Raw genomic sequence first — 26,069 nt, 5'->3', positions numbered from 1 at the left:
CGAAAACTCATTTCGCCCAATACTACTGCACAATGAAGACTTTTACGCTGAGCAATGGACATAAAATCCCAGCAGGTAGGTAAAAGACACGATATACGGTATATATAGCAGTAATGACATTTATTCAGTTGGTCTGGGAACTTGGCGCTCAGGTCCAAACAAGGTTGCTGAAGCCGTGGAGTTCGCACTCCGCAATGGCTATCATCACATTGATGCGTGAGTAGCAAAACTTCCCGTTTTCTATGACACAGCTGATCTACGAACAGTGCACTTCGTTACGGTAACGAAGCAGAGGTAGGTCGTGGTATCAAGGCCAGCGGCGTGCCCCGCGACCAGATCTTCGTAACAACCAAGTTATGGAATACATATCACAATCGTGTCGTGCAAGGTGTCAGGGAGAGTCTCGAGAATTTGGGACTTGAATATCTCGATCTCTACCTTATACACTGGTAAGCTGTCTCTTCAATCTTTTGTTTGGCTACATACTGAGTAAACTGCAAATAGGCCGGTCTCTCTTCCAGAGGATGCATCTAACACAGCCGCCGACATTCCATTGGCTGATTGGGATTACGTCCAGACTTGGTAAGTAAGGCCTTTCGCTAAAACCTCGTCAAGGCCTGCAATTAGTTGTTGATAGCCGAGTTTTAGGGCCGACATGCAGCAACTCGTTCATAGCGGTCTCGTCCGGGCAATTGGCGTATCGAATTTCACAACCGCCCACTTGGACCGTCTTCTTGATGCGCCATCTACCACCATCGTCCCGGCCGTCAATCAGGTAGAACTACATCCAATGAACCCGCAGTCATCGCTTTTCGAATATTGTGACAAGCGAGGCATCCACTTAACTGCTTACTCTCCGCTCGGCTCGGTAGACTCGCCCCTCTATAGCCTTCATCCATTGCAGGAGGTAGCCGCAGGACTCCAGAAGACCGTTGCACAGGTTCTCCTTGCATGGGGCATCCGGAAGGGATGGTCCGTGATTCCCAAAACCGTGACGAGCTCAAGAATTTTGGAGAATCTTGGTGGCGATTTCGAGCTCTTGGACAACGACTTCGCAGTTGTAGAACGCATCACGGACAGGAAAAGGCTCATCGACGGACAGGACTTCCTTCCGGTCTGTGTATTCGACGACTAAAGGGAAGAATTCATCTGGCCAAGCATAGATCATACAGGGACACTATTCGTGCACCAGGTCAGGTGGCTTTTGGTAGAGAGTTGTCAGTCCATAGATTTAAGTGTATGGAGTACTACGTCAACAATATCGATCCATGGCTGATCCTTGACGTACATAGACTAAAGTATAATTTTATGCTGTTGCGATCAACCGTCGATAGAAGGCCATAACATCCATGTAATTCATGCGCCAGCACCCTCCCGATGATTTTGAAGAGAGCACGGTACGTAATTCGTCACGATATTCGGGTGCTCCACGTAAGTCGAGGCACGGCCTACTTTCATGAAAGCCACAATTTATTTTACCCCGAAGGGGGAGACCTAATGTGATGCTGTTTATCTTGCATTTTAGATACTTCAGCGGTCATGTTTTCACTTGAGGCGGATGTAGTGTCTAACGAATCAATAGCAAACAATAAATGAGGCAGGTGGCGGTCAGCACAAGAGAGGACAGTTGGAAGAGAAGAGAATTTATTTCAGTCTCATGAGGGATATGAGTCGTTACCGAGATGCACAGGTAGGATTCAGTAAGATTCAAATGTACTACCATGGATTCAATACCAACTCTCAGCCGCCACAATGACATACGTCTATCGGTCTAGTATCCAACGTCATGGGGTCTGCTAGCCAATCTCCCCATAGAAAGTGGCCAGACTGTGCGGGACCCGGGTGACGATAGCATCATGACAAGTACTACAAAATGTCTGTAGCCCAATTTGTGCAGTCTTGCACATTGACCAAAACATCAGTAGACCCCAGTCGTCAAGTCGTGACATGTTCCTCAGCCACTGACTTCGATTTCTTGGGTACTGGGTAGCTGCTTTTCCCTTTGAATTGGGTCTTCCTGGTAGTTTTGGTTGTATTCCTTGATGTTCTTTGCATTGATGACAATCCAGCTTCTCTGGGTGGCGAAGTAACGATCCATCTCCTCCAAGGTAGCTCCTTTGGTCTCCGGGCACGTAAGATACATGTATGGCAACGCAAGTCCACAGCTTACGAGCCAGATGAGATAGAATCGCCAACCAATATTGGCCACGCCCACGGGCGTGATGACGACTACAATGAATGCGGAGAGCCATTCAGTTGCGGACGCAATTGCTGCGGCTCTGTTCCGCATGCGTAGAGAGTTTATCTCGGGGGCGTAGACCCAGGGAACACCAGCCCATGATGCACCGAAGCAAAATTGGTACAGGAGAATGCAAGCAAGGGCTCCGTATCCACTTGACACTTTGGTCGCCGAGAACTAGGCATAGTATATCGCAACGGTTAAGCCCGTCATAGCCAACGCGGTGCTGATTAGACCGACTAAAAAGATTGGCCTTCGACCCACCTTCTCAATAAAGAAAGGAGGTGTGCAGGACCCAATCCAGAAGCAGATGGAGCCACAGCCGCCAACAATGGCAGCCATTCGGGGCGTGAGGCCGAGTGAGGCGGAAAAGATCGCCGGACCAAAGTAGACGACAGCATTTATACCTGTCATTTGTTGAATGAATTGGGGGATCGCTCCTAGCAACATTCGACGAAGGTTTTGGAGCTCCCCATTGCGGAAAAGGTCCATCCAGGACGCTTCAATTTCGGCCTCATGCTGTGCAGCTTCAATGATCAGTCGTGAGTGGGAAATTACCACGTCACTTTCTGCTGTATAGCCTTTTCCTTCGAGGCGAGCCACAATCTCCCGAACTTCATCGTTCCGGCCTTTAGATGCAAGCCAACGTGGGGATTCAGGGATGAACGGCAAGATGGCGAAAGTGACTAGGGGAAATACTGCCTGGAGTGCCAGTGGTGCCCTCCACACTGCAGAACCCTGCACTCCCCCGCCAAAGACGAAGCCAAAATCTACCCAGCTAAGGCCCGGAGTTAGAACTGCGGATACTATGGTAGAGAAGATCACATACTTCGATACAACTATTCCAAAAATGACGAAAGCCATCTCTCCCATCACAGCCGCTCCGCGACGATGACTTTGAGACATTTCAGTCTGGAAAATAGGCACAGTGGTCGTGTTCATGCCACTCCCAAGGCCTATGGGAACGCTGCGTCAGTAAGCTCCCCATACTTGGAATGGAATTACTTACCAGTGACAATTCGACCCACGATCATGTGGGCGACGCTGAACGCCGAACTCTGCAAAGCTGCTCCAATGATGATCTGGAGGGAGGGTATTAGCGCGAGCGTGGAACAGTTGCGTACGGCGAACATACTAGAACTCCTCCTATTACAATTGATTTCCGTCGGCCGAGGACATCTCCTATGTACATGGTACACAATGAGCCGATCATGCAGCCGATATCGTAGATGGCGACGATAATTCCAAGCAATCCAGGAGTAGGGTGATTGAATGATTTCAAAAATTCCGGGGTGGAGACCAAGCCACCCATGACACCTTGATCATAGCCAAAAAGGAGGAAAGCGGCCGAGCAGCACGATATGACTGCCCAGTCAAGTTGTTTCCCAGTAAGTGGTTGCATCGTTTCTTGCTGTTGGCCGACTGTAATTGGGTAGTCTTCGCAGACAGTTTTTAAAAGAGTGAAGGTGATTGCGATAATGAAAAAGAAATGTCGAGGCGTACCCTTTATAAAGATAATTTCTTGTAAGACAGAGAGTATGTCGACCGTTCAAACACAGTATTGCCCTTCAATCACTCTGTTGTCCCACAATCGTGCATAGTGCGAACTGAAAGTCACAGCCGACCCCTTCCAGCACTTTGAGCTTCGGGTATCTATTATGTGGAGGCAAAATACCCCGGATTCTGATGTTTTAGGCACTCTGCCAGAGGAGACTTGAGCGACGGGCCGGAAAGGGCATGTGTTCCAAACGTGGAGATTGCGGAGAGAGTTGGAGAAGTCCAGAACATCTGGTGGTATCAGAGCCTGAGATTACCCCGAATGTCATGCTCGAACCAGAAAGGGTAAACTTAAGCACCATACCAAATCTACGAAGTGAATATTAGTGTTTCTTCCAGGCTAATCCTTGACAATAACTCAAAGCAATAGGGTGAACTTAGAATCAGAATGGGGCAATAGATGGCTCAGATACGATGCATGTATTCAGATTAGAGGAAACCTTAGTTGGCAAGATTTATGTAGTATAAGTCAATGATGGCATAAATTAACTTGTGGAGACCTGTATAATTATGTACACGTGACTGTGCAGTTTTGGAGTTGGTCAATTCACTGCAGAGAATATATGAGACCAATTCAACAAATCCAACTTTGAAAGAATTATATCTTTTATTTTCTTTTGGTATTGGCATCCATCTACTGTATTATACCTTCATGATCGATCATGAGGGAATTGCTGAGTGGAGTAAAGTTGTTACATCTCCTTCCATGATGCTGATCGTTCCAATGTGGTAAATGTAGGCATTGCTATCTCTTTCTAGATACCGAAGTATATCAGTGACTCGATGGTGCCTATGCTATTCAGCCGAATGAAGGATGAGCTCGTATTGGTACCCCGGTCTGGTGTTGTGAGAAGACTATGGAGAGTTCTGACAAATTTTCTCGGGATTCCTTCGTTCTTCAATCCAAAGTTAATGGAGGTTGAAAAGGTCTTATTGTGCTAAAGAACTATATGACTTGGTTTAGATTTGTGTTATTAAGATCGTACAGAGATTGCATCAACGTTGTCATATATCTGAGCACTGTGGTATCGCATTTGGAGATTGAAGTATTTGATTCAATATATCTCTATCATAGTTCTTGCACCCGATATATGGAAATCAAAACATCTCAGTGCAAACGTGCAAACCCTGTTCTCTCGTTTGTCGGCTGTTATATAGGGCGAACATTGCCATGTAATCCTCAAAACCTCTTACGCATTTCTTTTGCTCCATGTGCGGTCAAATACGACAATCGATCGTTGAGCTGTACAGAAAGTCGGTTGTCAGTAGAAGCCGTTGACCCACCTGAATTGACGACTTACCTGAAGGAACAACATCCATTGCCTTGATCGACACATTCATTGGTTGTTGGAGCATATATACTGCTGATGTAGCAATATTTTCTGCTTCCAAGGGCCTGGTCGATGTTGTTATTAGCTACTGACGCTACATCGCGGCTTATGGAATTAGGGTGTGGTTATCCTTACTTAAACCCCTCGAAAAACTTATCATACTTCTCCTTAACGTGTCCAACACGTAGGGAATGGAAATTCGTTGCAACACATCCGGGGCGGAGTACAAGGACTCGAATATTAGTTTCGCTCAACTCATTCCGTAAGGAATTGGAGAATGCTTCCTGACAAGCTTTGTTTGCGTGGTATACAGCTTCGCCAGGGAACGGTGGAACTTCCAGTCCAGTGATGGAGGTGATGTTAAGAATCGTGCCTGCCTTGTGCGGCATCATAGATCTGTTCAATACTGAGTGAGTTACAAACATCATTCCGTTGATATTAGTGTTGTTCATGGTGGACACATCTGATATCTTCAGGTCAGGAAAGCGCGCCGGAGCCCCCAGTGCTAGGCCGGCCTATTTGCAAAGTTGTCAGCAACTAGTTGATTCAATTGCAAAGCCAACTCACATTATTGATGAGTATGTCCAATGCACCCATATCTTCAATAGCCGATGCCACAGCACTATCAACTGATGCATAGTCTCCAATATCTACTGCTCGATATATCACTTTGCCGCTAGAATTTATGCCCTGCAGCCTTTTGGTGAGCTGCGCAAGCTTGTCCTGTACTCCTTACATTAGACATAGCATAAGCCGAATTTGGTCGAGGCCAGACAAACCTCTGAGCGCGATAAAAGCACAAGACTCGCTCCCTCTTCAGCCAGTTTGTTCGCAATGGATTCCCCTATGCCCATAGAGGCACCCGTCTGCGAAGTCGTCAATTATCATCGTATTCACCTTTACAATGAAACAAAATAACCAGCCGTGACATACCAGGAGCACGACCAAACCCTTAAATGCCATATTCGTCCGATTCAAAAATGAATGAGGAAAGGAAGGTATACCCAAGAGTAGACTAAGTTTGACTTCTAAGCGATGGATGTTATCCGGAGTGTGTGTTCGAGTAGACTACTTTCTTCTCGACAATCGTCCTTTATGTACATGCATGATTATGGATATCTGCTTCTTTAGAGTAATCTGCCATATGAGAGATTACTCAAGCAGTGATCTCATAGTGCAGTATCTTTTGGCAGGCAGTGCCTCTAATTTCTTGTTCGGGACGAGCTCGCCACCTCGCTTGGCCTTGAATTCGTGTCGAGATCAGCTTACAGCATTAACTTCCGGATTAGGTAGTAATCACAGCTTTGTTTGTGCTAAGTGAGAAGATAAATAACTATAAGTAAGGATATAATATTGATAGAATCTACGAAGAAATCTGACTATTTTCACAAGACATCCACTCCAGGCTTGAACCACTCGCATCTACCCCACTTCCGCAATGAATTCGTCGCAAATTAAGCCTTTCAAAGTCGATATCCCCATTGCAGAGGTGGAACGACTAAAACGAAAACTTGAAGACACACGGCTCCCTGGCCGCGAAATTGTCCCAGGCGCCGCTGATCGTTACGGTAGGTAATCCTCATCCACGAACCGTATGAAGGCATTGAGCATCAGAGCTAAACGATGTTCTCCAGGACCAAAGTACGAATGGGCCACCAATCTGTACAATGCATGGACGAAGGACTATGATTGGTATCCAGTACAGGACAAGATAAACGAATTCCCCCACTACCTGGCCGATATTGAGCACATGAAGATTCATTTTCTTCACGCTCGAGCAGAGAACCCAGATGCAATACCTTTGTTGTTGGTTCACGGCTGGCCAGGATCGTTCTGGGAGTTCAGCCAGGTGTGGGGACCCCTGTCTCATCCGGAAAACCCTAATGATCCAGCCTTTCACGTTGTAGTGCCGAGCATGCCGGGATTCTGCTGGTCTTCGTGGCCCCCTCGTGCAGGTTGGACGTTGCAGGATAACGCACGCGTTTTTGATAAGTTGATGAAGGAGCTTGGTTACTCTGAATACATGGTCCAGTGTGGTGATTGGGGACACTTCGTTGGCCGTGAGCTTGGCGCAAAGTACACCGACTCTTGCAAGCTGTTACACTGCAACTTCTCTCCAAGTCCTCTACCACCAGGCGTTGAGTACACTGAGAGAGAGAAGGCAGTAGCTGCAAGAGTTGACGATTGGGTGGAGAATCATATTGGCTATGCTGTCTGTATGCGAACTCGGGTAGGTCCCAAGCTGTAACTCCTACTTTCATGTCGACTACTGATGTGACTTGGGTTTAAGCCCCACACTATAGGAATTGGTCTCAATGATAATCCCATGGGGATCTTGATGTGGGTGGGCGAGAAGTACAACGAAGCTGCTGACCCTGAAAAACAAAAGCTGCCTTTCTGGACTCAAGCAATCCTTACTACAGCCTGCCTCTATTACTTTACTGACTGCATAATGCCGTCAATGCTGTGCTATTATGAAAACGTTCGCCATGAGAACTTTGCAACGTTTGCGATGCAGCCAGAAAACCGGATTCAGGTGCCATTCGGATATACATCTTTCTTTTGGGATACGGAGCCATCATCAAAGAGGGCTGTAGAACGAACAGGAAATCTGGTGTACTACAAAGGTGAGTATTCCTATTTATGGGATATAGAACCTCGGCTTGATTCAATATTGGACGTGAAACTAACTTCACCGAGTAGAACGCAATGATGGTGGACACTTCGCTGCGTTAGAGCATCCAGAGGGATTGACTCAGGATGTGCGAGAACTAGCGAAGCAGGAATGGAAGTTCTAGTGTTTCTGTGATGTTACTGACGGTGATTATATATAGAGCGGACCAATGTTCATCACTTATCTTCCGACGGCCGTATGCACATGAACCTAACAAGATTGAATAGAATAACATAGATCGACATCGTGGATGTGTAGATGTTCATGATTTGCGTGAAACAGTCGAAAGCAATAGCACCTGATCAGACTGAGCCATCACTGAGGAAATACCATCTTAAATATGGGAAATGCCTGGGGTTTAAAACCCCACACTCAACATGTAACATTGACGCTGGATTCGTACCGAGACCCTTTCACGCCAACTTCGTACGCGATGCAAAATCACGATCGGCACCTCACAGACATGTTAAAAAGACCCCATAACAGGACTTACTACGTCACGAAACCCATGTCTCCTAATGCACGTCTATAGCTGTGGTCTTAGTCCTAGTTTTTGCCATAGACCAGCCTGATAATTAAGGTCATGATATATTCGAGCATATATGTATGAGATGCGTCTGTATTTGTATGTTATATACTTATTTTCTATGATGTATAGATAGACGTATGTTGTCCAGAGGGATATAAGAGGAAAGCAACACCCGCCCTACAGTCTACGACTATTCATCTCATTTCGTCACCGCAAGTACAATACAAAATCTTTTAACGACCCGAGATATGTATTTTTTTTCCTTTTCTGTAAAGAGAATAGTAAGTGCTTTATCAGGTGCTTTCGCACGATCCTGAATCTGCGTCATCTTCCTGGGTTTGGGTTAGTCCGAACAGGATCAGACTCCTACAGCGAAAGCATGATTAAAGATGGGATAGCCTGAACATTTGAGTTCATAGAATTGAAGCAATTTTCGAGGAAATGTTTTGATCAAGCTGGAAGGAAACTGGATATAAACCACCACTGGACTGAGCATCCACTTCGACGGTGCTCATTACTTTTCAAGGCTTACGGAGGTTCACGAGAGAACTGTCCGTATAATCACCCTCAAGTGAAAAGTGCAAGATTTTAAGACAAGAAAGACGAAACATGTAGGCAAATCCCCCGAAGAGGTCAGATGCTGAAAATTGCTGTTGGCCTCGCTCGAGGAGACTAATCACATGTACATACGCCAAGTTCTCTTCCGTACAAAATGATGAAATACTATAGCTATAATGAGAAGCTGTAAACCGTAGTTGGATCGGTGCAGGCACACTCTGTCATTTATGAAAGAAGTAGTGAGGATTTTTATACCAAAAATATGCACAGAAGTTTCTATTATCTCAGAAATTACTAGATGGGGTAATAGTGTACAGTTGTCGACCTTCAAGATTGGAAACCGGACTGTAGGGCCAAATAGTCCACGTTGACGAATGGGTTTAGTTATGTCCGAAAGAACAGAGCGACCGGTGTGGCCTGAGCTGGCCAACTATAGATCGCACATAAGCGCATTTGCGTAAAGGGTGTATCATTTAAGGCCCGATGTTTTATTAATAATGATGCACATGTCTGCGTCTCCATGGAGGTATGGAGATTTAAATCCAAGTCCGACAATTGAAAGTGACTGGTGCATTCAGAAGTTGTTTTTTGACGAGCAGGGAACAGACTAAGGATGAAGGGCGGACGCCTTGTTTTAGGGCGCTAGAGGCACTGGTTTTTGGCAAGGCCCCTAAGTTTTGGGGGGGGTAGGCGCCCTTGATTAGGCGGATGGGCGTCCTTGTTGTGGTGTCTTATCTTTTCTCCAGTGCTAGAGTCGCTTCCTCGAAATAGGATACAAAAATGTCAATGTCATTCCAATGTGTCCTTGGCTGCGTATATCATCGGAGATTTTTGATCTAGTAGTTGTAGTTGTCCGACTCCTTGATCGCTCTGGTGTACTCTTTGCCGTTCACTAGTAATCACACTTGTTAACGAAACAGCACACACTGCGGTTTTCTGTACTGTACTGAAGATGAATCTCTACTCCATCTGGCCTCTTCCGCCGCTATGGTAACATAAATGTAATGGAGCTTGACGACCATAGCGAGTAAAGCAATGACGGGTGTCAGGGAGCATGCGAGCAGAGTACCTGACCGGGACTATCGCAGCCGACCGAAGATGTGGTTCCTGTTTACTGTGTAGGGTGTTTGGGGGTTACTGGGTCGACTGATTATAGCGGAGTCCGGCCACCGGCCTTCGTGAAAGTGCGCTATTCGAATCCTACGCGATGTTTAACTAATAATAGTGACAATCTGTTGAGCACAGATACTCCGTACATACAGCAGGAACGAAATAAGGTGACGACAGATTGGCCTGTGGGCCATCTCTCCACAGCTCGGCAGGCAGGGGGGGCGCGGAAGGAAATCCCACCGTACCCCGTGCTTTCTGACCTCTTATTTGCCAAGCCAGTCATCGCGGACAACTAGAAGCTTAAAACACATGCCTTCAATGACGCATTCGGTCATGAATCTCGTGGTCTGTAGTTGCGTCTGCTCGTAAGCCAATGATGCTAGATATTCAATCTAACAAGTTGATGTTAATTATCTGTAAAGAGTAAGTACACAGTACGCGTAGGAGAAATCATTCTGCTATGGCAATTAGATGTCTTCTTTTGAGATGTAATCCGTATGATCTCTGCATTTAATAGACCATTCATTAGGCCTAATATGACGAAGGAAAAGAACTAATATTAGATTAACCAGTGTACTGTGTGAATGTGCCCCCCACACGTACGCGCATCCCCCCGACCCTGGTAGCTGGGGCAGAAGCGAGAAAGAAAAGGAAATCCATCACTAAGTGGTCCACATTGAAACCAAGTGAGGATGTAATGTCTGGCTGTTCTAACGGTTCAATGCTATCAAGCACGCTAAGTTTATAACATATTGACTTAGAAGATTGCTGGTGGCAGGCATAAGGCCAGGGGACTTTCATAAGTTCGCAAAGCCAGAAAATACATCATCTTCACTCTACCTCGATACTGGACGCCTTAGTGATTTCGGATAACCTCGAAAATGGTACGCCTTCGGGCTAAGTATAGCCTACGACTTCTGAATAGCCTTCCCTGGGCCTCATCTTCGAGTGTGACCACTGTTACGACCGTCATTGGCTCGTGCAACTATCTTGAATGTTCGACCGTGATATGTATACACTATTATCAGCCCGAATCTTGAATCTGTTCCCTTGTTTTATCTCAATCTGTACCGCAAGGGATTCCACCATCCTAGCAGGCTCTCTAAGGAAATAGTCATGTTCAAGGCCTTAAAATTTTCTTACTGATTCTCCCTACGTGTGCTTGTCTAACATAGTCACTAGTCTATACTCCGTTTGCTGTCTTTTCTCATCGTGTGGGGTAAGGGAGTCCACCTGAGATGTACGCTTGTCCTCTCATTCATGCCACATTCACTGCTTCAACTCTCTGTACCGTGATGTCTTCTGGCCACAGTTTTCTTGTCTTCCAATGCAGGTGGAATAAGAGGGTAGGTTATGTTTATAAAGCCTGTAATGGCATGCTCTATAGAAGGTAGTCTCTATCCTGATCAGCACAACAACACACCAATAACGCAATCTGCTCCAAATTATTCTTTCATTCACCACCAATACCACAATGGTCAGTCGAAAAGCTGGGTTCCTGGCCATATGCTTCATTCTTTTGAATGTCACCTGCGCCAACCCAGTGGAGCAACGCAATGAAGTTGGTGCCATAGGTACACCTAATGAAGTTAGAGCAATGGGTACGTCTATTGCCTGGAAGATATGTGTGGCAGCATCTAATATTGCACTTAGAAAAGCGAAAAGATGACGATGAATGGATTGACTTTGCGGAAGATGCAAAGAATTACGACAAACTTATCAAGTTTAAACCGTCGCCTCCCATCAAGGGCGCAAAGAAGCCCAAGTCGCCTCCCATCATCAAGGGTGCAAAGACGCCTAAGAGAGAGCTCGTCACGCGCGCCCCCCAACTGTACACCCAAGAAAAACTTAGACTCCTTAAGAAAGTCTGTGACGAACTTGTAAAAAGTTTACAGCCAAAGGACTTTGTCCTCTTTGTTGGTAATAGTGGATCGTATGTACACTATTAGCAAAAGTTTAAGTTTGAGTCCAGAAATTTAAATAGGCTAACTCTACATAGCTATATGAAATACTGCTTCGAACATCCTCGAATGGGAGCAATCCCTATCAGCAAAGCTAGACGATACGAATATCTGGAGCCAGCTGATCGCGAAGACGACCCCGAAAATTATGGTGTTATTCCTGGAGCTAACGATCCAGCAAAACACGCAGTTTTAATGAACTACTACAACAGGTATCTTGGTCCAAAGTTGAAGGGAGTAAAGGACGGTGGGGCTCCGGCCTTTCCGAATGGTTTGGCTGTGGATAGGTTTGTCTTGGTAGATCATTCCAGTTCAGGCAAATCAGTGGATGCTACGAGAATAATTTTATATCACGCCTTCTCGTAAGTTTCTTCATTTAAAGGGCATGTTCGTTGCTAATTATCACTTTTGATCACAGGGCTGCAAAGCCATACTGTCCCGAGATAGTTGCGCAAAAGTACGACGAGAAACCCTTCGTACTGTTTAACGTTATCGACACAAGAAAGACTAGAAAGAATTCGAAGGGGAAGCAAGTCGTTGACACAACAAAGGTTATAAACCCGGTAAACGTACCGGTTATCAAACATTTCTGGGTGGGCAAAAACCACGAAGTGGACCATATGCTTGGCGACGAAGGTCACCATTTCCGCAACCAGGTCGATTACTGGCCTTCTCGCTGGTACAACGGTGTTGGCTACTATTGGGATATAGAAAAAGAAAAGAAACAGCAAGCTGACAGCATTCGAAATCAAATCAAGGAATATGTTAAGAAACACAACAAGGGCAACCTTATGACGCCGTCATCTAAAACGCTCAAGAGTTCTAAGTAGCTGGTGGAATATTGCTATCGAATGCATGCATAAACTGGAGTTAGGAGTCATTGGTTTATTGCTTTTCAGATTATCATAGACTATAGACTAGAAAAGGATGTTTAGATTATCATAGACTGGAGATGGGATAGAAAAGGATGTTTAGATTATGATAGACTAGAGACGGGATAGAACATGGTTACAAATTTATGAGTTCTTCAAATCGAATTACATGAAGTGAACCATGAAGTGAACATTCGCGTCGTCTTTAGCTAATATATACATGCCAATACTGTTGTTTAGTGAGGCAAACTATTTTAAAGAATATAACTACTTACTATCCAAAGCTGTCCATAATCTACATACTGTGCAGCCAAATCTGATCGGCACTGTGGTACTCGATGGTGCTGAGGATTCAGGCACCATCGACACCAATATCTACATGTTCAATCCTCGCCCACTCCGCTCCAAATGCGTTCATTATCTCCATTCCAGAAATTGTTGAGACCTACCATCTCGATACCTACTTGATGTTATTCCTGTGAAATCCTTTCCTCCGGCCGGCGCAAATATTTCGCTCGTACGTAAGACGTAGTCAGCTAAAGTGATACAATCAAGCCTTGAACCAACGCCCAAAGAACTCATGGCAATCTTGAGCCATACTTTCAGGACATTCAAGGGCGGCAAAGTGGCCGCCATTGTCGAACTCTACTTGCAGGTTCAGTTACGTTCCTTTGGGGATAATTACAATCACGTACCTCTATACTGAACCATATTGCCCGTTTCTTTGACTGTTCTTTCCGTTCCCGGGCGAGTATCGTAGAGGAACGAGGAGTAAGCGAAGGGAACGTCGATCCTGTTCTCAGGTCTAGTGAAATAAGACCCGAACTCGGCGTGCTTGACGTTCTCATAGTAAGGTAGCATAGAGGTCATGATGCAGTCCGTGAAGTAGTACAGAGAGCTTTGGATAAGTATCGCCTGGTCCCATTCGGGATCAGTCGCCTTCTGGGGAGCTGCAGCTTCGTAGTACTTCTCTCCCACCCAGCTCATGATTCCTACTGGATTATCGATGAGCGCGACGCCGATGGTATGAGGCCTCGTTCGCATACAGACAGCATAGCCCAAGTGATCATCCAACCAATCATCGTAGCGCTTCTTCACCAATTTCTCACGCGGGCTCAACTCGTTATCTGGAGTGTGAAGAGGTACAGGGCAAAAGTTCAGATGTACAGCCTTACAAGCCGGGTACTGAGCACCCAGTTCTCTGGCTACAAATGAGCCCCAGTCGCCCGCCTGTACACCATAGCTCAAGTACCCAAGACCGAGCATCAGGTTGTTGAAAACTCGTGCATTGTCTTTTAGTGTCCAGCCACGACGTGGCGGTGCGGAAGACCAGCAAAATCCCGGCAGACTCGGAACCACAACGTGAAAAGCTTGTACATTGGCATCTTTTGGTTCACTCAGAAGATCAATAACTCTGTCAAATTCGTAGAATGAGCCTGGCCACCCGTGAACGAGTAAGAGGGGTATAGCGTTCGGCCTGGACGAGCGAACATGGACGAAGTGCAGCTTCAAATTATGCTCTTCATCCTTTATGTTCCCCAGGAAATGCTCATGGCGATTCAGATGTTGTTGTACAGATTCCCAGTCGAAGTCCACAGTCCAAGTCTGGTGCAAACGCTGGAACCATTCAATCGGAGGGCCTACGGAGCAACCGCCCAAGTTAATGTTGTGACTGCGCAAGTAAAGGCATGGGAAGTCTAACCATAGTCCTCTCCTGCTTCAGGAACAATCGGGTTGGATGGTAGGCGTGTGTTTCGGACCTTCTCTTTGAGGCGCTTGATTTCGTGAGAAGGCACGTCAACCTTGAATCGTTCCGTCTTCAGGCTCAGAGCCATATTCGGGAGACTCTTTCGTGTCCGATATTATCTCATGTGCATAAGGCACTATCTCGCACAGTTGGATATGCAAGCACAATACTGACGTTGACTGAAGAACATATGATTCTCCGTGGTGTTGTTGAGGCCAGTGTCGGAGCTAACCCAACGACTCGAGATTCGAGACTCGGCTGCGCTAGATTAGTGTCGTGAAGTTCGGCTCGAGGTAATGTACAATGACGCCAGTTTAAGTGTAGCGAGGAATGATAATGCGGGGATCTCATCGATTTTCGTTACGAGTTGTTAGAACCAATTTTCATACGAGTAATTTCAGATCTACCCAGATCTCTTGGAGCAATACTAGTATCATGATCCTAGACTCGGACACAATGTTTTTTTAGGTTAGATCATGATCAAACACACAAGACGTAACATATGGCTACTGTAGTACAAAAGCTGATGCAGTGCTAGGATAGTGATATACATTCCTTGTCGAACCCAATGTAGCACTTCAGGTATTGTAACTTCCTCGAAATCCCTCCTCAGTCATTCAATTCTCAGGTTCTCTATCATTTTCAAAGGTGGTTCATCAACGATCGCAATAATCTAGAATCTAGGGTTCCTTATTGGTGACTTGGGGAAATATGCATATAACTCAGTGGGGTTGGTCTATTAGCCTGCCTCCAGACGCCAGGGTATGCTAAAGCTATCCGCCAATCCGGAAACATAACGAAGTGCATTATTCACAGATACAAAAGCCAGCATTTCAAGATCGTAGCCGAGATTTACCTACACCGTAATCGCGCTCAGCAATGCTCTTATCTAGTATTCTGTCTTTGTGTCTTAAGGTTTAGGGATAAGGTCCTTCATTCACTACTTCTCAGCTGCATCAACGTAGAATTTTCTGAGAATTTTCACATAATGGTTGCTTCCGTCCAGTCCCAGAGCCGCCTGGGTTTTGCTGGATTAGGGTCCATGGGCCATGGCATGGCTATGAACCTCCTCTCGGCTGGATTTCATGTGACAGGATTCGATCCAAGCTTGACTGCCAGAGAGAGATTCATTCGAGAAGGAGGTACAGTGGCCACAACTGTAGCTACACTTTGTAAAGGTAAACTCGACGATGGGTGCATCAAATAATCCAAAGCTAATGCAACAAATCCAGACATTGAGGCATGCATGGTAATGGTGGCAAATCCAAGCCAGGCTGATGGATTGTTATTTGACCCCGACGGCATATGTGACACGATTCCAAGGTCGAGCTTACTTTGTATCTTTTCGACCTTGCCACCTTCTTATTTACAGCAATTACCTCAGCGTCTGGCTGCTGTCGGAAGATCTGATATTCGTTTACTTGATTGTCCTGTGTCTGGTGGCGTTATTGGGGCCACTAATGGAGCTTTAACAGTGAGTATGCCCACCCCCCCAAAAGTCCAATTACTAACAATACAGATAATCGTAGGTGGGAGCCAGGATACATTAGCCAGTTGCCAACATGTATTGGAGGCTGTTTCGGCGCCTCAGCGAATATTCCATTGTGGCGATCTCGGAATGGGGAGCATGATGAAAATGTTAGTTAATCCAGGAGCACTTCAAGCTGTTCTAACTGCAATTTTTAGGTTGAATCAGCATCTTGCTGGAGTTCACATAGTTGCTGCCGCTGAAATGTTATCCTTTGCGAAGGTAATGGGGTTGGATGCGCGGGAGACATATCACCAGATCTTAGACAGCCAAGCTTCTTCTTGGATCTTCAAAGATCGTGGGTTGCATATGCTAGATCGAGATTGGCCACCAGCATCAGCAGTAGACATATTTGTCAAAGATATGGTTTGTTGAATATGTCTCCTGATTCTGCTGCTCAATTGTTAATCATTATGCAGGGAATTGTGTGCGACTGGGCCGATAAAACTTCGGTTCCTTGCCCGATCGCTTCACAAGCACTTCTATGTTTCACAGAATGCAAGGCAAGAGGGCACGGGAGAAAGGACGACGCATATGTTATTACCATTTACGAAAATATTATAGGAACACAAATTACGGCCAGCAATGGGACCTTAGCACCGGGCCGCAATGGCAAGAACTCTTTAGGCCTTCCGAACGCGCAACTGGATGATGTGATCAAATATGGCACACTGGTTCATCTTGCCGCCACAGCCGAATGCTGTCGCCTCGCGGAAACCGTTGGCTTATCGCCCGAGGTTGTATACGACTTGATCTCAGGGGCTGCAGGTTCAAGTGCTCAGTTCCAAGACCATTTTCCGAGCATGGCAGAACGGGCGTTTACTTCCGACACGGGCGCGGTGGACAACAGCCCGTCAGGATTTGACGAATTCAAGTCACACATGGTGTGTTACAGAGTCTCATTTTACCAGAATAAGCACTGATGTCTTACTGAACAGACGCGAATCAATCGGCTAATGACATCGTTCAACCTGCCTGGACGACTTTTCGATGCCGCGTATCAGATTTTAAAAGGTGCTCACTCTAGAAGGAGAAGTGGAGAAACATCAGTGGCTGCTATTATGCGTTTCTGGACATAATTCATGGTTACACACAGTAAGGATGAGCACAGGAACAAATGTACTCCTTACATGACTTTATCCAGCCCACAGACTTCGAAGGATGTTCGCTATACAAACCGTTCGTCGCCCTGACTGACTCTGGCAGTCTTCAATAAGATACAAAATATGCTCCCTTTCATATTGACCATCTGTGACTAAGCCTGCAACATACAAGCACTGAGTTGAAAGGAGGCTCCAGGCTTCCCCTATTCCAGAGTCGGCGGCAGCAACAACCTGCTGACGGTGATGTTCGATCTGGCGACGAACATTCAGCGTATGCAGGTTACTGATCCCAATTGTTGGCACTAAGGAAGGAGGCTCGTGTAACGCGAGCAATATATGTGATGCATGATACATTTGATGTGCAATAGCTGTCTGTATTAGCCAAAGACTCTCTGACGATGAATGCGAAGTCATCTTACCACTTTGCGGATACATAAATTGAAGCGCTGAATACGGATGTTCTAAAGAGTCTCTGCCATTGGCATTGGAACCCGAGGTGTTGGATAAGGGCATCGTTTTCAAGGGCCGTTTTTCATTCCAGCTCTCTAGCTCTTGTTTGAGGTTAGTACGCCAGAGTTCTCTACGTTCAATCTCGTATGCGTCAGTCAATGGATCTGTGTGGCAGTGATTTATGCATTGCCCAAAGATGAAAAGCACACGATTCGCAATGCCCTCAACTGAAAGATGCTCAAAGCTGTCAATGAGATCCGGACGCCAGTACATCTCATCTAAGGCGACTCGTTGGGGGGTGTGCAGAGCCGCCCACACCTCGTGTCGATACCAAGTCCAATATGCTCCACCTGCTATTCCTTTCAAGCCCCCGTTGATGTTCTGAGCCCGTAAGAGAGATGTGATACCTCCCAGGTGTGATCCGAAACTTTCACCGATTACATCCAACATCTCGTAACTATGAACGTCAGTAAGTGTAATCATCATCTGAAGCACGTGCGTGTACGAACGTAGAGAGCAAGATGCTAGATGCAAGCACTTCTTCACTCTTCGCGGATGTCGGGTTATCTAACATGTCATTCATCCCTTGCAAAGCCAGACGGTAATAATGCAACACCACACTACTTCCGCAAATATCGCGTCGATAGCCAACGAGCATCATTTGCTTCGCCGATACCGCCAAGCAAGCATCAAGCAGGGCTGGACAAGTGAGGGCCATACTCGGTACTAGCAAATGGAATGGGCGGTCATCAGAGAACGAGTCGACCTGTCACAATATTAGAATCGCCAGAAATCAACCATTGCCAATTAGGTTTTACCTACCCAATGCGATAATCGTTGCACATAATTGAAGAATATGATGTTGGCAGTCTTGTCTAGTGAGATGGGCTTGTCAACTCGAAATCCACCAATGCTGTGGCTAGTCCCGGGATCTGGCAGAGATGATGATCTAAGGCCAGGCAACACTGCGGCAAGTGAGCTATGTCGTGGTGATATCTGGTGCAAAGTGCCATCTTCTGGATCGAAACTAGGTGCGGGGATGACAAGAGATTCTCTCGCGATGGGGGTATCCTGTTCCTCTAAATTAGAGGCTTCGACTTCAGCATTTCGAGCTTCTCCGCCGGACGCTTCGACATGGCTATCCCGTGGGACAGTTTCACTGGCCGTGATTGACAGGTCTGGGTTATTGGAAACAGGAACAGGGGTTATGACTGAAGTATTGCTAGGTGTGAGGCTGACTTCGTCATTTGAAAGTACTGGCGGATCCCTGTTTGCGGGCCGCAGGTCATGCATTGGTGAATCACTGGTATCCGTGATGGTGCTTGGATGCTGGATTGTTGTGCGAGCCTCGCTAGGCTCACGACTCTCTATGGCGTTATCATACCGACATACTCGGTTCTTTTTTCCACAGTTCCGGCAAGTCGGTTTACTCTCGTCGCATTTGACATGTCGTCGACGACATGTTTGGCTACCGACATCTTAGCCCTCGCATCATTTTGTTGAACTTTTATCAAAAACATCGCTCAATACTCACCAACCTGTGGTCACTCTGAGGCGAAGTCTTTGGGATGAGGTTCGTGGTGTTGAAGACATTTGATGAAATTGGATGTGTAGGGAATGTCTCGTGTCGAGTTTTGGAGATGAATGTCGTCAGGCGAAGTCTCCGCACCGGGTCACGTGCGCTAGTAACCAAATCATATCTTAACTTCATACCATGCAAATCTTCGAATATATAATGGAATCGGCCCCAGTGAAGGCGGGTATCCTATGACCACTGCAACCAATCGCATTGTGATTGGACTTCATGACCACCGTTGAGATCCTTGACGACAAAGAAAATAAATATCCGTAGAAAAGACACAAATGTCATAATGCATCACGTATGCTGTGTCCTTATATTGTTTGAATGGTAAGGCCTAACGAAATACATTGCTTCTCAGTTTATAATAGTCATTAAACATTCATACCAGAAATATGATAGATGCCTGAGTAGTGTTGCGTATCATAGGGGTGTCTAGTCTTGCTCAACGTCTATGGATCAATATTTTGCAAATTAATTGGGTGAGAAGATTGACGGATGGTGTATGAATATGACCGATACATATAATTATCTCACATTGCTAAAATGTACATTATCATTCTGATCTAATCATCTACAATTTCGCGTTCCAAGCTGCACGGTCAGCAGACTCCAGAGGCTGCTTGCGACCATCCCAGAAGAGCGGACACAATTGGAACCATTTCTCTCGACTGGCAATCGAATGAACGGACCTCTTGTGGCCGAAGTCGACATACTTTCCAATTGTGAGGCCTTGGGAATTTTCGTAGGAAAGGATGGTTGAGCCTGTGGCCTTCGGCTCTCCGACAGCGTTGTCAGTTCGTGGGTCATCCAGGAAGACGTAGTGGATGCAGCTCGAGTACCACGCATTGACACGTTTCGAGCCGCGGAATGAAGCATCTCCAACGAGAGAGTGGCGTCCTCGGTCGTAGTCTCCTGCGTCATAATGTGCTCCATAGTGGTCCTCCTGTAAAGATGTTAGCACTCTTATTTCGGTCCGTAGAGGAAACATTTTCATTTGCACGTACCTTTGCCCAGTAAAGCTCGAAGTAAGCAAAGCGCGCGTCATTGAATCTTCCGAACAAGCAAAGAACATGCGGGTCGACGTGCAATTTACGTAAGTATTCACGGTGCTGGTCAAGAGTTCCGGTCTCGTTCCATCCCTGTGCAACACGAGGGTCATTCTGCCATGTGTTGAAAAGCTGCAGATGCTCCTGGTTCTGCCAATCGACAACTTCTAGCGAGAAGTGCTCATCTAGCTCTGGAATATAGCGACTGTAGGCAATCGATCCGGGATGAGGCTTGGGCCGGCGTACAGGGTGCCGAGTGTAGACAGGCTCGTCTGGGAATTTATTCGTAAATTGGTAATTCTGTGGCATGATTGGGTACTGAGCCAACGAATCCCGCAAGGGACCATCCGTGCCATCTCCTACCACCCATACTGGTCGAGGTCCAAATGGAGACGCAGCTCCTTGCCAGAAAGAACTTCGGAGAATCAATAACTCGTCAGTTGGCGCACTGGTCACTTGTGCAGTGCGTGATGGCTTGGGGTGTTGGACAGCCAGGCCAGTGACCAGAAGCTCATTGCGAATGACATCGCTATCCGAACCATGCAGGGTGAGCCTAAAATACTCATTCGTTGGCTGTGCGAGATATATGGCATGAACGACGTTCCAAATTTGGCCTAGCGAAGGTGATTTGCTTCCAGACCATTGGAATGATGTCTTAGGACTTCTGCGTGCTCGTGCCCATGCACTGTTGTCTGAAATTGGTGGATGTTCGGCCTTTGGACTGAATGTTAATTCGAGCCAGGATAACGAATCGTGATGCAGCGCCTGAGGAAGCGGCTTCGAAATGGAGGGTTGGCTATCGAAAACCAAAGAAAGCGTGGAAGGCGTTCCGTCTTTTACAGTACGGACTTGGTACGAGGCCAAAAACGGGTGAGGTAATTTGACAGGAGGGTATTTCGACTGTCCGTTATTCGAGGCCATGATGAATGTGATCAATTTTAGTCACACTGTCTGGGAGTGTTTTGGGCGAGATCGAGGCTCGGCGTGATGCTCTATTGAGGATGACGCTCCTATGGAAAGAGAGTGGTGGAAGACTTACGAGATTGGCGCAGGTGGAGGTACTTGTAGGGAAAACTTTTGGACCTTGACACGGCACATTGCACACGCCATTGATGCTCTGGAGCGTGCTTCCGCCTTTCAAGGATCTGCATACGTGCATGTGTCCACTGTAATTTATTGTGGGAGCATGAGTTCAGACCGATGCAGCACTTCGCACGAAACTTGAGTTATAGTACGCGGGGCTGTTTCGGACGATGTCGCGATTAGTTGAATCCGCGTCATGGGTAGAGAGTTTCCGCTTCGAAACGCCTAATGCGGACGAACGTATTGCATCTTGCCTGGCGAACAGCTGCTAGTGCTATTAATGCTGGAGACATGGCTGAACAAAGCAAATCCACCCTCGACCGGTCAGGGAAGTATATAAAACTACCTAGGCGAGCTGCAATATCTGTAGTCAGTTACGAAATACTACCGAAACAGTTCATCGACGGACCACTTTCTCTTATTCACCTCCCTGGCCCTACCTATGTCTCTCAGAACGAGGCCGCTTGATTTCAAACATTTCCAGGTGTCATTTCCTGGAGAACGGATTGTGCAGGTAACGTTGAATCGGACAGACAAATTAAACTGCGTCAACAAGGCCACAAGCAAGGAGATTCAAGAGATATGGGAGCTATTCGACCAGGACGATAGCCTATGGGTTGGCATCATCACGGGCAATGGACGAGCATTTTGCACGGGAGCCGATCTCGAAGGTACGTTATTTGCCCAAGTTCTGATTCCCCTGTTGAGAGTAGATTCCATACGATGATGAAGTAGTGGTTGAAACTGGACTCAACTAATCGAAGGACACAGAATGGAATCAGATGAATCGGGATGGGGTTGTCAACGACATGTCAGCGCCAGGACTTGCTGGGCTACCTCGACGGGAGGGCAGAAAACCTATTATTGCAGCGGTCAACGGAATATGCATGGGAGGAGGGTTTGAGATGGTTGCGAATTGCGATATCGTTGTAGCTTCGTCAACGGCTGTCTTCTCTCTGCCAGAGGTGAAGCGAGGAATAGTGCCCGTGGCGGGTTGCCTTCCGCGACTCACCCGCACTCTGGGTCTACAGCGCACCTCGGACCTCGTACTGACGGGCAGAACCGTAAACGCCCAGACGCTGAGTGATTGGGGTCTCATCACCCGCATCGTGGATCCAGCAGAGAAGAGCGTTGCCGTCGCAGCACTTGAGGTCGCCCAGGAAATGTGCAATAATAGCCCGGACGCGCTGCTGGTGGGACGGCTGGGCATCCGTCAGACTTGGGAAGCCGGCAGTGTAGAGGACGCCGTGAGCGAGCTGGCTCGTGACTGGTATCCTCGCCTGGTGAAGGGTGCCAATTTCCAGGAGGGAATCCAGGCATTTGTAGAAAAACGCCGGCCCAACTGGACCAACCCAAAGTTGTAGTATATTTTATCCTCTGGAGGAATGTGGAGGAATCGTGGTAAATAGCACGATGATAATAAGCCATGCACATATACGGAGTACCCAGATGTGCAACAGTCGAACGATTCATCAGTTGAATAAGTTTAACCCCTTATAGATAGAATAGGGAGGTATACTCCGCACTTGGAGCCGAGATTTTCTTTTTCATTTGCTTTAGATCTTTCCAAAGGCATTCCTTCAAAGGCGTGAGAAGAGCTGTTCAATGCTAACATTGATGGTCGCCCACCACCAGCTTATGTCCATGCTCCTTGAGCTCATACTGACAAGGTACGAGCAGACAGATAGCCTGCACTACTGAAGAAAATTTGCGCTGGCCGAGGCAAATCTAATCTGATGCCATCTCCGAGGTCGATAGAGAGGTATCGCATCCGCGCGTAATGAAAGGACACTCTGCGATTGGTAGACAGCTGCTGTGAGGCCCACATGCCACCTGGTCTAATGCAGCTAATCATGCAGCTAGCCTGGGTGGATGCACGCTAAGATTTCTACCCCATTCCCATCTTATCAGATCGTCTGGGGCCTTTTGCCAGCAACATGCGTCATTTACTCTGCCAGCTACGTATGTGTTAGAAGACTGAATCGACCGATGTCGGTCAGATGATAATTAAATAAACCACCAGCCGTGGCCAGCTTGTTCATTCGTCAATCGATTAATGCTTGCTACGGGACATTGTCTCCTCGGAATCATTCCCTGCCCGCCTCACTCATACAAGCTATCGTTATCTGATCCTGGCCTTTTTGTATAGCTACTCATACCTGTCTACTTACTTATACTTCTTTGGCCACTATACTTTTGAGTATGAACCTCTTAACTATGGGACTTGATACTATCACGTGATCTTCGACATTCACCTACTCTGACGTTACTTGATTGACATGCTTTTCGATTAGATTAGCATGGTAACTACGAAGTACATCATCTTTGGAGCACCAACAGAAACACTTCCGAGGTTCTTACCAGTCTCATATCAATATCCAAGGAACTACGTCTTACACCCTTTCATAGGAGAGCACAACCCAACACAACACCCGCAGCGGAACCTACTTACGTACTAATACCACGTTATAAAGCAAAATCTGGACTTCGAAAACATACCCTTGTTGTATTGACATTGTCCTCTCTAGATATATCAATCACTGCACAGCGTATCCGCACAGCAGCGGCTAAACTACATCAAAGGTCACAGGAAAATTAGTTGAACCGCGTGTTCTAGTGGCAAACGGATCAAAATTACCGTTGGTACTCTCAATAAGAGCATCGGCATGTCACGCCTGGGTTCTACTGATTTCCTCTAAGTAGAAGGGCTTGGGAGTAGGACGGTGGTATTTCAATTCATCACCAATGATTGGCCCACATCTACTTGACTTCTGAGTGAGTCAAACAGGAGGAAGGGACGTGGGGAGGGAGACTGGAGATCAAAGTCGTGGTCATAATGCTTGCAAGTGTGTAGCTTAAGAGTGTTAATGATTGACATGTTGTCGTCATTGACATCTCACAGTTTCTGTACAGATTAGTGATGCCCACGACGTGCCTTATCGCTTTGGCTTTTGATTAAGGAATAAACATGATAGCAGAAACAGCGGTTAACACAGTGCCTTACAGATTTGATGTGTGTGAAAGATTCTTCTATTTGACTTCATTCAGTGTGCCCGAACATGAGTCTATATATCTGCTGATGTATACCTTAAAATACTGCAAGATATATATGCAATCGACATAATTGCTGAATCCCGATTGTCAAACTTTTGATGGTCTTGAAAATCATTGACCATTGATAGGCCATTGGGCGTTTCGTTCATGAATCTGACCATTTGGTCTCCTCAGACCCTTCGACCTCACAATGTTCCCCCAGCTGGACATGATACCACCACAATGTCGCCAGCCCTATACCCCAAACCTGCATCCGTGATCTAAGAACCTTGATCTTCAAGCATTCCACATCTACGACGAAGGCACCTCATCGATCCAAGGAATCGAAGACTGCGCGCCCTTTTTCTGCACCGTGAGCGACGCCGCACGATTCGCCAACGCAATCGCCTCATCGAGGTCGAAGTTCGACGTAGCGCCGCTGGCCTTCCACCTCGCCACGGCGACAGAGTACGCTCCGACGAAGGTATCTCCCGCGGCGGTCGTATCCACGACCTGGACCTTCCTCGCGGGCACGAGGCGGCCGGCCTGGGACTGTGCGCTCCTGTCGCTGGTCTGGTAATACACGCCCTGATGATGTTCGTTAGCGTTTAACTTGCCAATGACTTCCAGTGGATGAAGCAAGGGGATACTTACGTCTCCACCGAGAGTGATGATGATGTTCTTGACGCCCCGCTTGACGAAGATGGCCGAGACCTCGTCCCAATCAGTGGGGTTCTCGATGCCAGAAAGGATGGCGGCCTCCGTCTCGTTGACGATCAAGTGGCCTAGTCCCTGGTATGCTTCCTCTGGCAGCGGGATAGCCGGCGCAGGGTTGATGATCGTCTCGACGCCCTTGTCACGTGCTGCTTTCATATTATGAAGCACCTACAATTCGTTCGTCAATATCAACTCCAATTTCCAAGTCATGCAAACGAAAAAGCATCGGGCAAACAAACGTACCACCTTCAGCGGCAGCTCCAGCTGAAACAACGCCACATGCTCATCCCCCTCGACGAGATCCTTCTCTTGGACCTCATAGTTCGCACCAGGGCAAAACATAATCCTATTCTGCCCGCTCCCCGTCTCGACCACGATGACCGCCACCCCCGTCTTCTTCCCCTCCAACACCTCGATCCGATCCGTCACCAACCCGTCCTTCCGCAGGCTCTTCAGGAACCCACCCGCAAACTCGTCGTCGCCCACCGCCCCCACTATCCGCACCTCGACGTCCGACGGCGACGAGGATGCGGCTTGGGATGCTGTGCGCGAGAGCCGCGCGCACGCGACCGCCTGGTTCGCGCCCTTGCCGCCGAACCCGATGTCGAAGGATTCGGTCGTGAGGGTCTCGCCGGCCACGGGCACGCGAGACGTGCGCGTCACGAGGTCGACGTTGAGGGAGCCGACGACGGATATGATGGCGCTTTTGTTCTGGGTGGTGGCCATTATTTGGATTTCTAGCTCTTGACTTTTTGTTTCCTTGCTCTTTCTGGTTGTCTTTCTTAGACTTGAGGGGGTGAATGGCCGCGGAAGATGGAGGATTTGTTTATTATTTATTTACGTTGTGGGAGTTTTCGTGTTTTTAAGTAACAAGAAGAAGAAGAAAAAATAGTTTAAGTGGTGGCATGAGTAAGTTTAGCACGCGTTACGGTGGTATTTCATGGCATTA

General features: G+C 47.0%; 11 protein-coding genes across 11 annotated transcripts; 5 read left to right on the top strand and 6 right to left on the bottom strand.

Annotated features, from left to right (window-relative positions):
- Window positions 1–32: 32 nt before the first annotated feature.
- BU24DRAFT_457199 (Aldo/keto reductase) lies at window positions 33–1,135 on the top strand (the record flags this gene model as incomplete). Its single annotated transcript, XM_033531517.1, has 5 exons — window positions 33–75; window positions 129–216; window positions 267–449; window positions 505–582; window positions 649–1,135. 5 exons carry the CDS (start codon window positions 33–35, stop codon window positions 1,133–1,135), a joined length of 879 nt encoding a protein of 292 aa, XP_033389536.1.
- Window positions 1,136–1,954: 819 nt separating this feature from the next.
- On the bottom strand, window positions 1,955–3,641 carry BU24DRAFT_339088 (sugar transporter STL1; the record flags this gene model as incomplete). The annotated part of the gene is made up of 5 exons (XM_033523163.1): window positions 1,955–2,416; window positions 2,438–3,017; window positions 3,069–3,195; window positions 3,249–3,321; window positions 3,375–3,641. The coding sequence occupies 5 exons, from the start codon at window positions 3,639–3,641 to the stop codon at window positions 1,955–1,957; spliced, it is 1,509 nt and encodes a 502-aa protein (XP_033389535.1).
- Window positions 3,642–4,986: 1,345 nt separating this feature from the next.
- Window positions 4,987–6,090, bottom strand: BU24DRAFT_457197 (NAD(P)-binding protein; the record flags this gene model as incomplete). Its single annotated transcript, XM_033531516.1, has 6 exons — window positions 4,987–5,039; window positions 5,098–5,192; window positions 5,263–5,642; window positions 5,695–5,850; window positions 5,907–5,993; window positions 6,061–6,090. The coding sequence occupies 6 exons, from the start codon at window positions 6,088–6,090 to the stop codon at window positions 4,987–4,989; spliced, it is 801 nt and encodes a 266-aa protein (XP_033389534.1).
- A 475-nt stretch (window positions 6,091–6,565) lies between these two features.
- On the top strand, window positions 6,566–7,840 carry BU24DRAFT_470007 (alpha/beta-hydrolase; the record flags this gene model as incomplete). The annotated part of the gene is made up of 3 exons (XM_033532647.1): window positions 6,566–6,695; window positions 6,762–7,357; window positions 7,418–7,840. The coding sequence occupies 3 exons, from the start codon at window positions 6,566–6,568 to the stop codon at window positions 7,838–7,840; spliced, it is 1,149 nt and encodes a 382-aa protein (XP_033389533.1).
- A 3,632-nt stretch (window positions 7,841–11,472) lies between these two features.
- Window positions 11,473–12,789, top strand: BU24DRAFT_404237 (uncharacterized protein; the record flags this gene model as incomplete). Its single annotated transcript, XM_033525631.1, has 4 exons — window positions 11,473–11,599; window positions 11,652–11,931; window positions 11,998–12,321; window positions 12,378–12,789. The coding sequence occupies 4 exons, from the start codon at window positions 11,473–11,475 to the stop codon at window positions 12,787–12,789; spliced, it is 1,143 nt and encodes a 380-aa protein (XP_033389532.1).
- A 729-nt stretch (window positions 12,790–13,518) lies between these two features.
- On the bottom strand, window positions 13,519–14,666 carry BU24DRAFT_338033 (epoxide hydrolase; the record flags this gene model as incomplete). The annotated part of the gene is made up of 2 exons (XM_033523111.1): window positions 13,519–14,471; window positions 14,534–14,666. 2 exons carry the CDS (start codon window positions 14,664–14,666, stop codon window positions 13,519–13,521), a joined length of 1,086 nt encoding a protein of 361 aa, XP_033389531.1.
- A 900-nt stretch (window positions 14,667–15,566) lies between these two features.
- Window positions 15,567–17,577, top strand: BU24DRAFT_470001 (uncharacterized protein; the record flags this gene model as incomplete). Its single annotated transcript, XM_033532646.1, has 6 exons — window positions 15,567–15,756; window positions 15,811–16,052; window positions 16,098–16,216; window positions 16,265–16,472; window positions 16,526–16,990; window positions 17,045–17,577. The coding sequence occupies 6 exons, from the start codon at window positions 15,567–15,569 to the stop codon at window positions 17,183–17,185; spliced, it is 1,365 nt and encodes a 454-aa protein (XP_033389530.1). The 3' UTR covers window positions 17,186–17,577.
- BU24DRAFT_416856 (uncharacterized protein) lies at window positions 17,160–19,274 on the bottom strand. Its single transcript, XM_033526559.1, has 5 exons — window positions 19,194–19,274; window positions 18,482–19,127; window positions 18,169–18,425; window positions 17,629–18,116; window positions 17,160–17,577 (listed from the first exon to the last, which is right to left on the bottom strand). Exons 1-5 carry the CDS (start codon window positions 19,250–19,252, stop codon window positions 17,243–17,245), a joined length of 1,785 nt encoding a protein of 594 aa, XP_033389529.1. The 5' UTR covers window positions 19,253–19,274; the 3' UTR covers window positions 17,160–17,242.
- A 525-nt stretch (window positions 19,275–19,799) lies between these two features.
- Window positions 19,800–21,297, bottom strand: BU24DRAFT_383231 (uncharacterized protein). The gene is made up of 2 exons (XM_033524800.1): window positions 20,246–21,297; window positions 19,800–20,184 (listed from the first exon to the last, which is right to left on the bottom strand). The coding sequence occupies exons 1-2, from the start codon at window positions 21,206–21,208 to the stop codon at window positions 19,813–19,815; spliced, it is 1,335 nt and encodes a 444-aa protein (XP_033389528.1). The 5' UTR covers window positions 21,209–21,297; the 3' UTR covers window positions 19,800–19,812.
- Window positions 21,298–21,758: 461 nt separating this feature from the next.
- BU24DRAFT_438408 (ClpP/crotonase) lies at window positions 21,759–22,734 on the top strand (the record flags this gene model as incomplete). The annotated part of the gene is made up of 2 exons (XM_033530254.1): window positions 21,759–22,041; window positions 22,142–22,734. The coding sequence occupies exons 1-2, from the start codon at window positions 21,813–21,815 to the stop codon at window positions 22,732–22,734; spliced, it is 822 nt and encodes a 273-aa protein (XP_033389527.1). The 5' UTR covers window positions 21,759–21,812.
- A 1,653-nt stretch (window positions 22,735–24,387) lies between these two features.
- BU24DRAFT_361792 (Ribokinase-like protein) lies at window positions 24,388–26,034 on the bottom strand. The gene is made up of 3 exons (XM_033524157.1): window positions 25,364–26,034; window positions 25,058–25,288; window positions 24,388–24,991 (listed from the first exon to the last, which is right to left on the bottom strand). Exons 1-3 carry the CDS (start codon window positions 25,844–25,846, stop codon window positions 24,716–24,718), a joined length of 990 nt encoding a protein of 329 aa, XP_033389526.1. The 5' UTR covers window positions 25,847–26,034; the 3' UTR covers window positions 24,388–24,715.
- Window positions 26,035–26,069: the final 35 nt, after the last annotated feature.

Source organism: Aaosphaeria arxii (genome assembly GCF_010015735.1).
Source record: "Aaosphaeria arxii CBS 175.79 unplaced genomic scaffold BU24scaffold_1, whole genome shotgun sequence".
Lineage (NCBI taxonomy): Eukaryota > Fungi > Ascomycota > Dothideomycetes > Pleosporales > Aaosphaeria > Aaosphaeria arxii.
Note: the sequence above shows the minus strand (reverse complement) of the source record. Positions and strands in the feature narration are given on the sequence as shown.

Bases quoted from the DNA above. Each gene is read 5' to 3' on its own strand.
- BU24DRAFT_416856 (XM_033526559.1), bottom strand. From the start codon at position 19,252: ATGTCTTCAACACCACGAACCTCATCCCAAAGACTTCGCCTCAGAGTG. The intron at 19,128-19,193 runs GTGAGTATTGAG...AGATGTCGGTAG, and splicing joins CTCAGAGTGACCACAGGTTG to CCAAACATGTCGTCGACGAC. The intron at 17,578-17,628 runs GTAAGATGACTT...TAATACAGACAG, and splicing joins ATTTATGTATCCGCAAAGTG to CTATTGCACATCAAATGTAT.
- BU24DRAFT_383231 (XM_033524800.1), bottom strand. From the start codon at position 21,208: ATGGCCTCGAATAACGGACAGTCGAAATACCCTCCTGTCAAATTACCT. The intron at 20,185-20,245 runs GTACGTGCAAAT...ACATCTTTACAG, and splicing joins TCGAGCTTTACTGGGCAAAG to GAGGACCACTATGGAGCACA.
- BU24DRAFT_361792 (XM_033524157.1), bottom strand. From the start codon at position 25,846: ATGGCCACCACCCAGAACAAAAGCGCCATCATATCCGTCGTCGGCTCC. The intron at 25,289-25,363 runs GTACGTTTGTTT...AACGAATTGTAG, and splicing joins TGGAGCTGCCGCTGAAGGTG to GTGCTTCATAATATGAAAGC. The intron at 24,992-25,057 runs GTAAGTATCCCC...GAACATCATCAG, and splicing joins TCATCACTCTCGGTGGAGAC to GGCGTGTATTACCAGACCAG.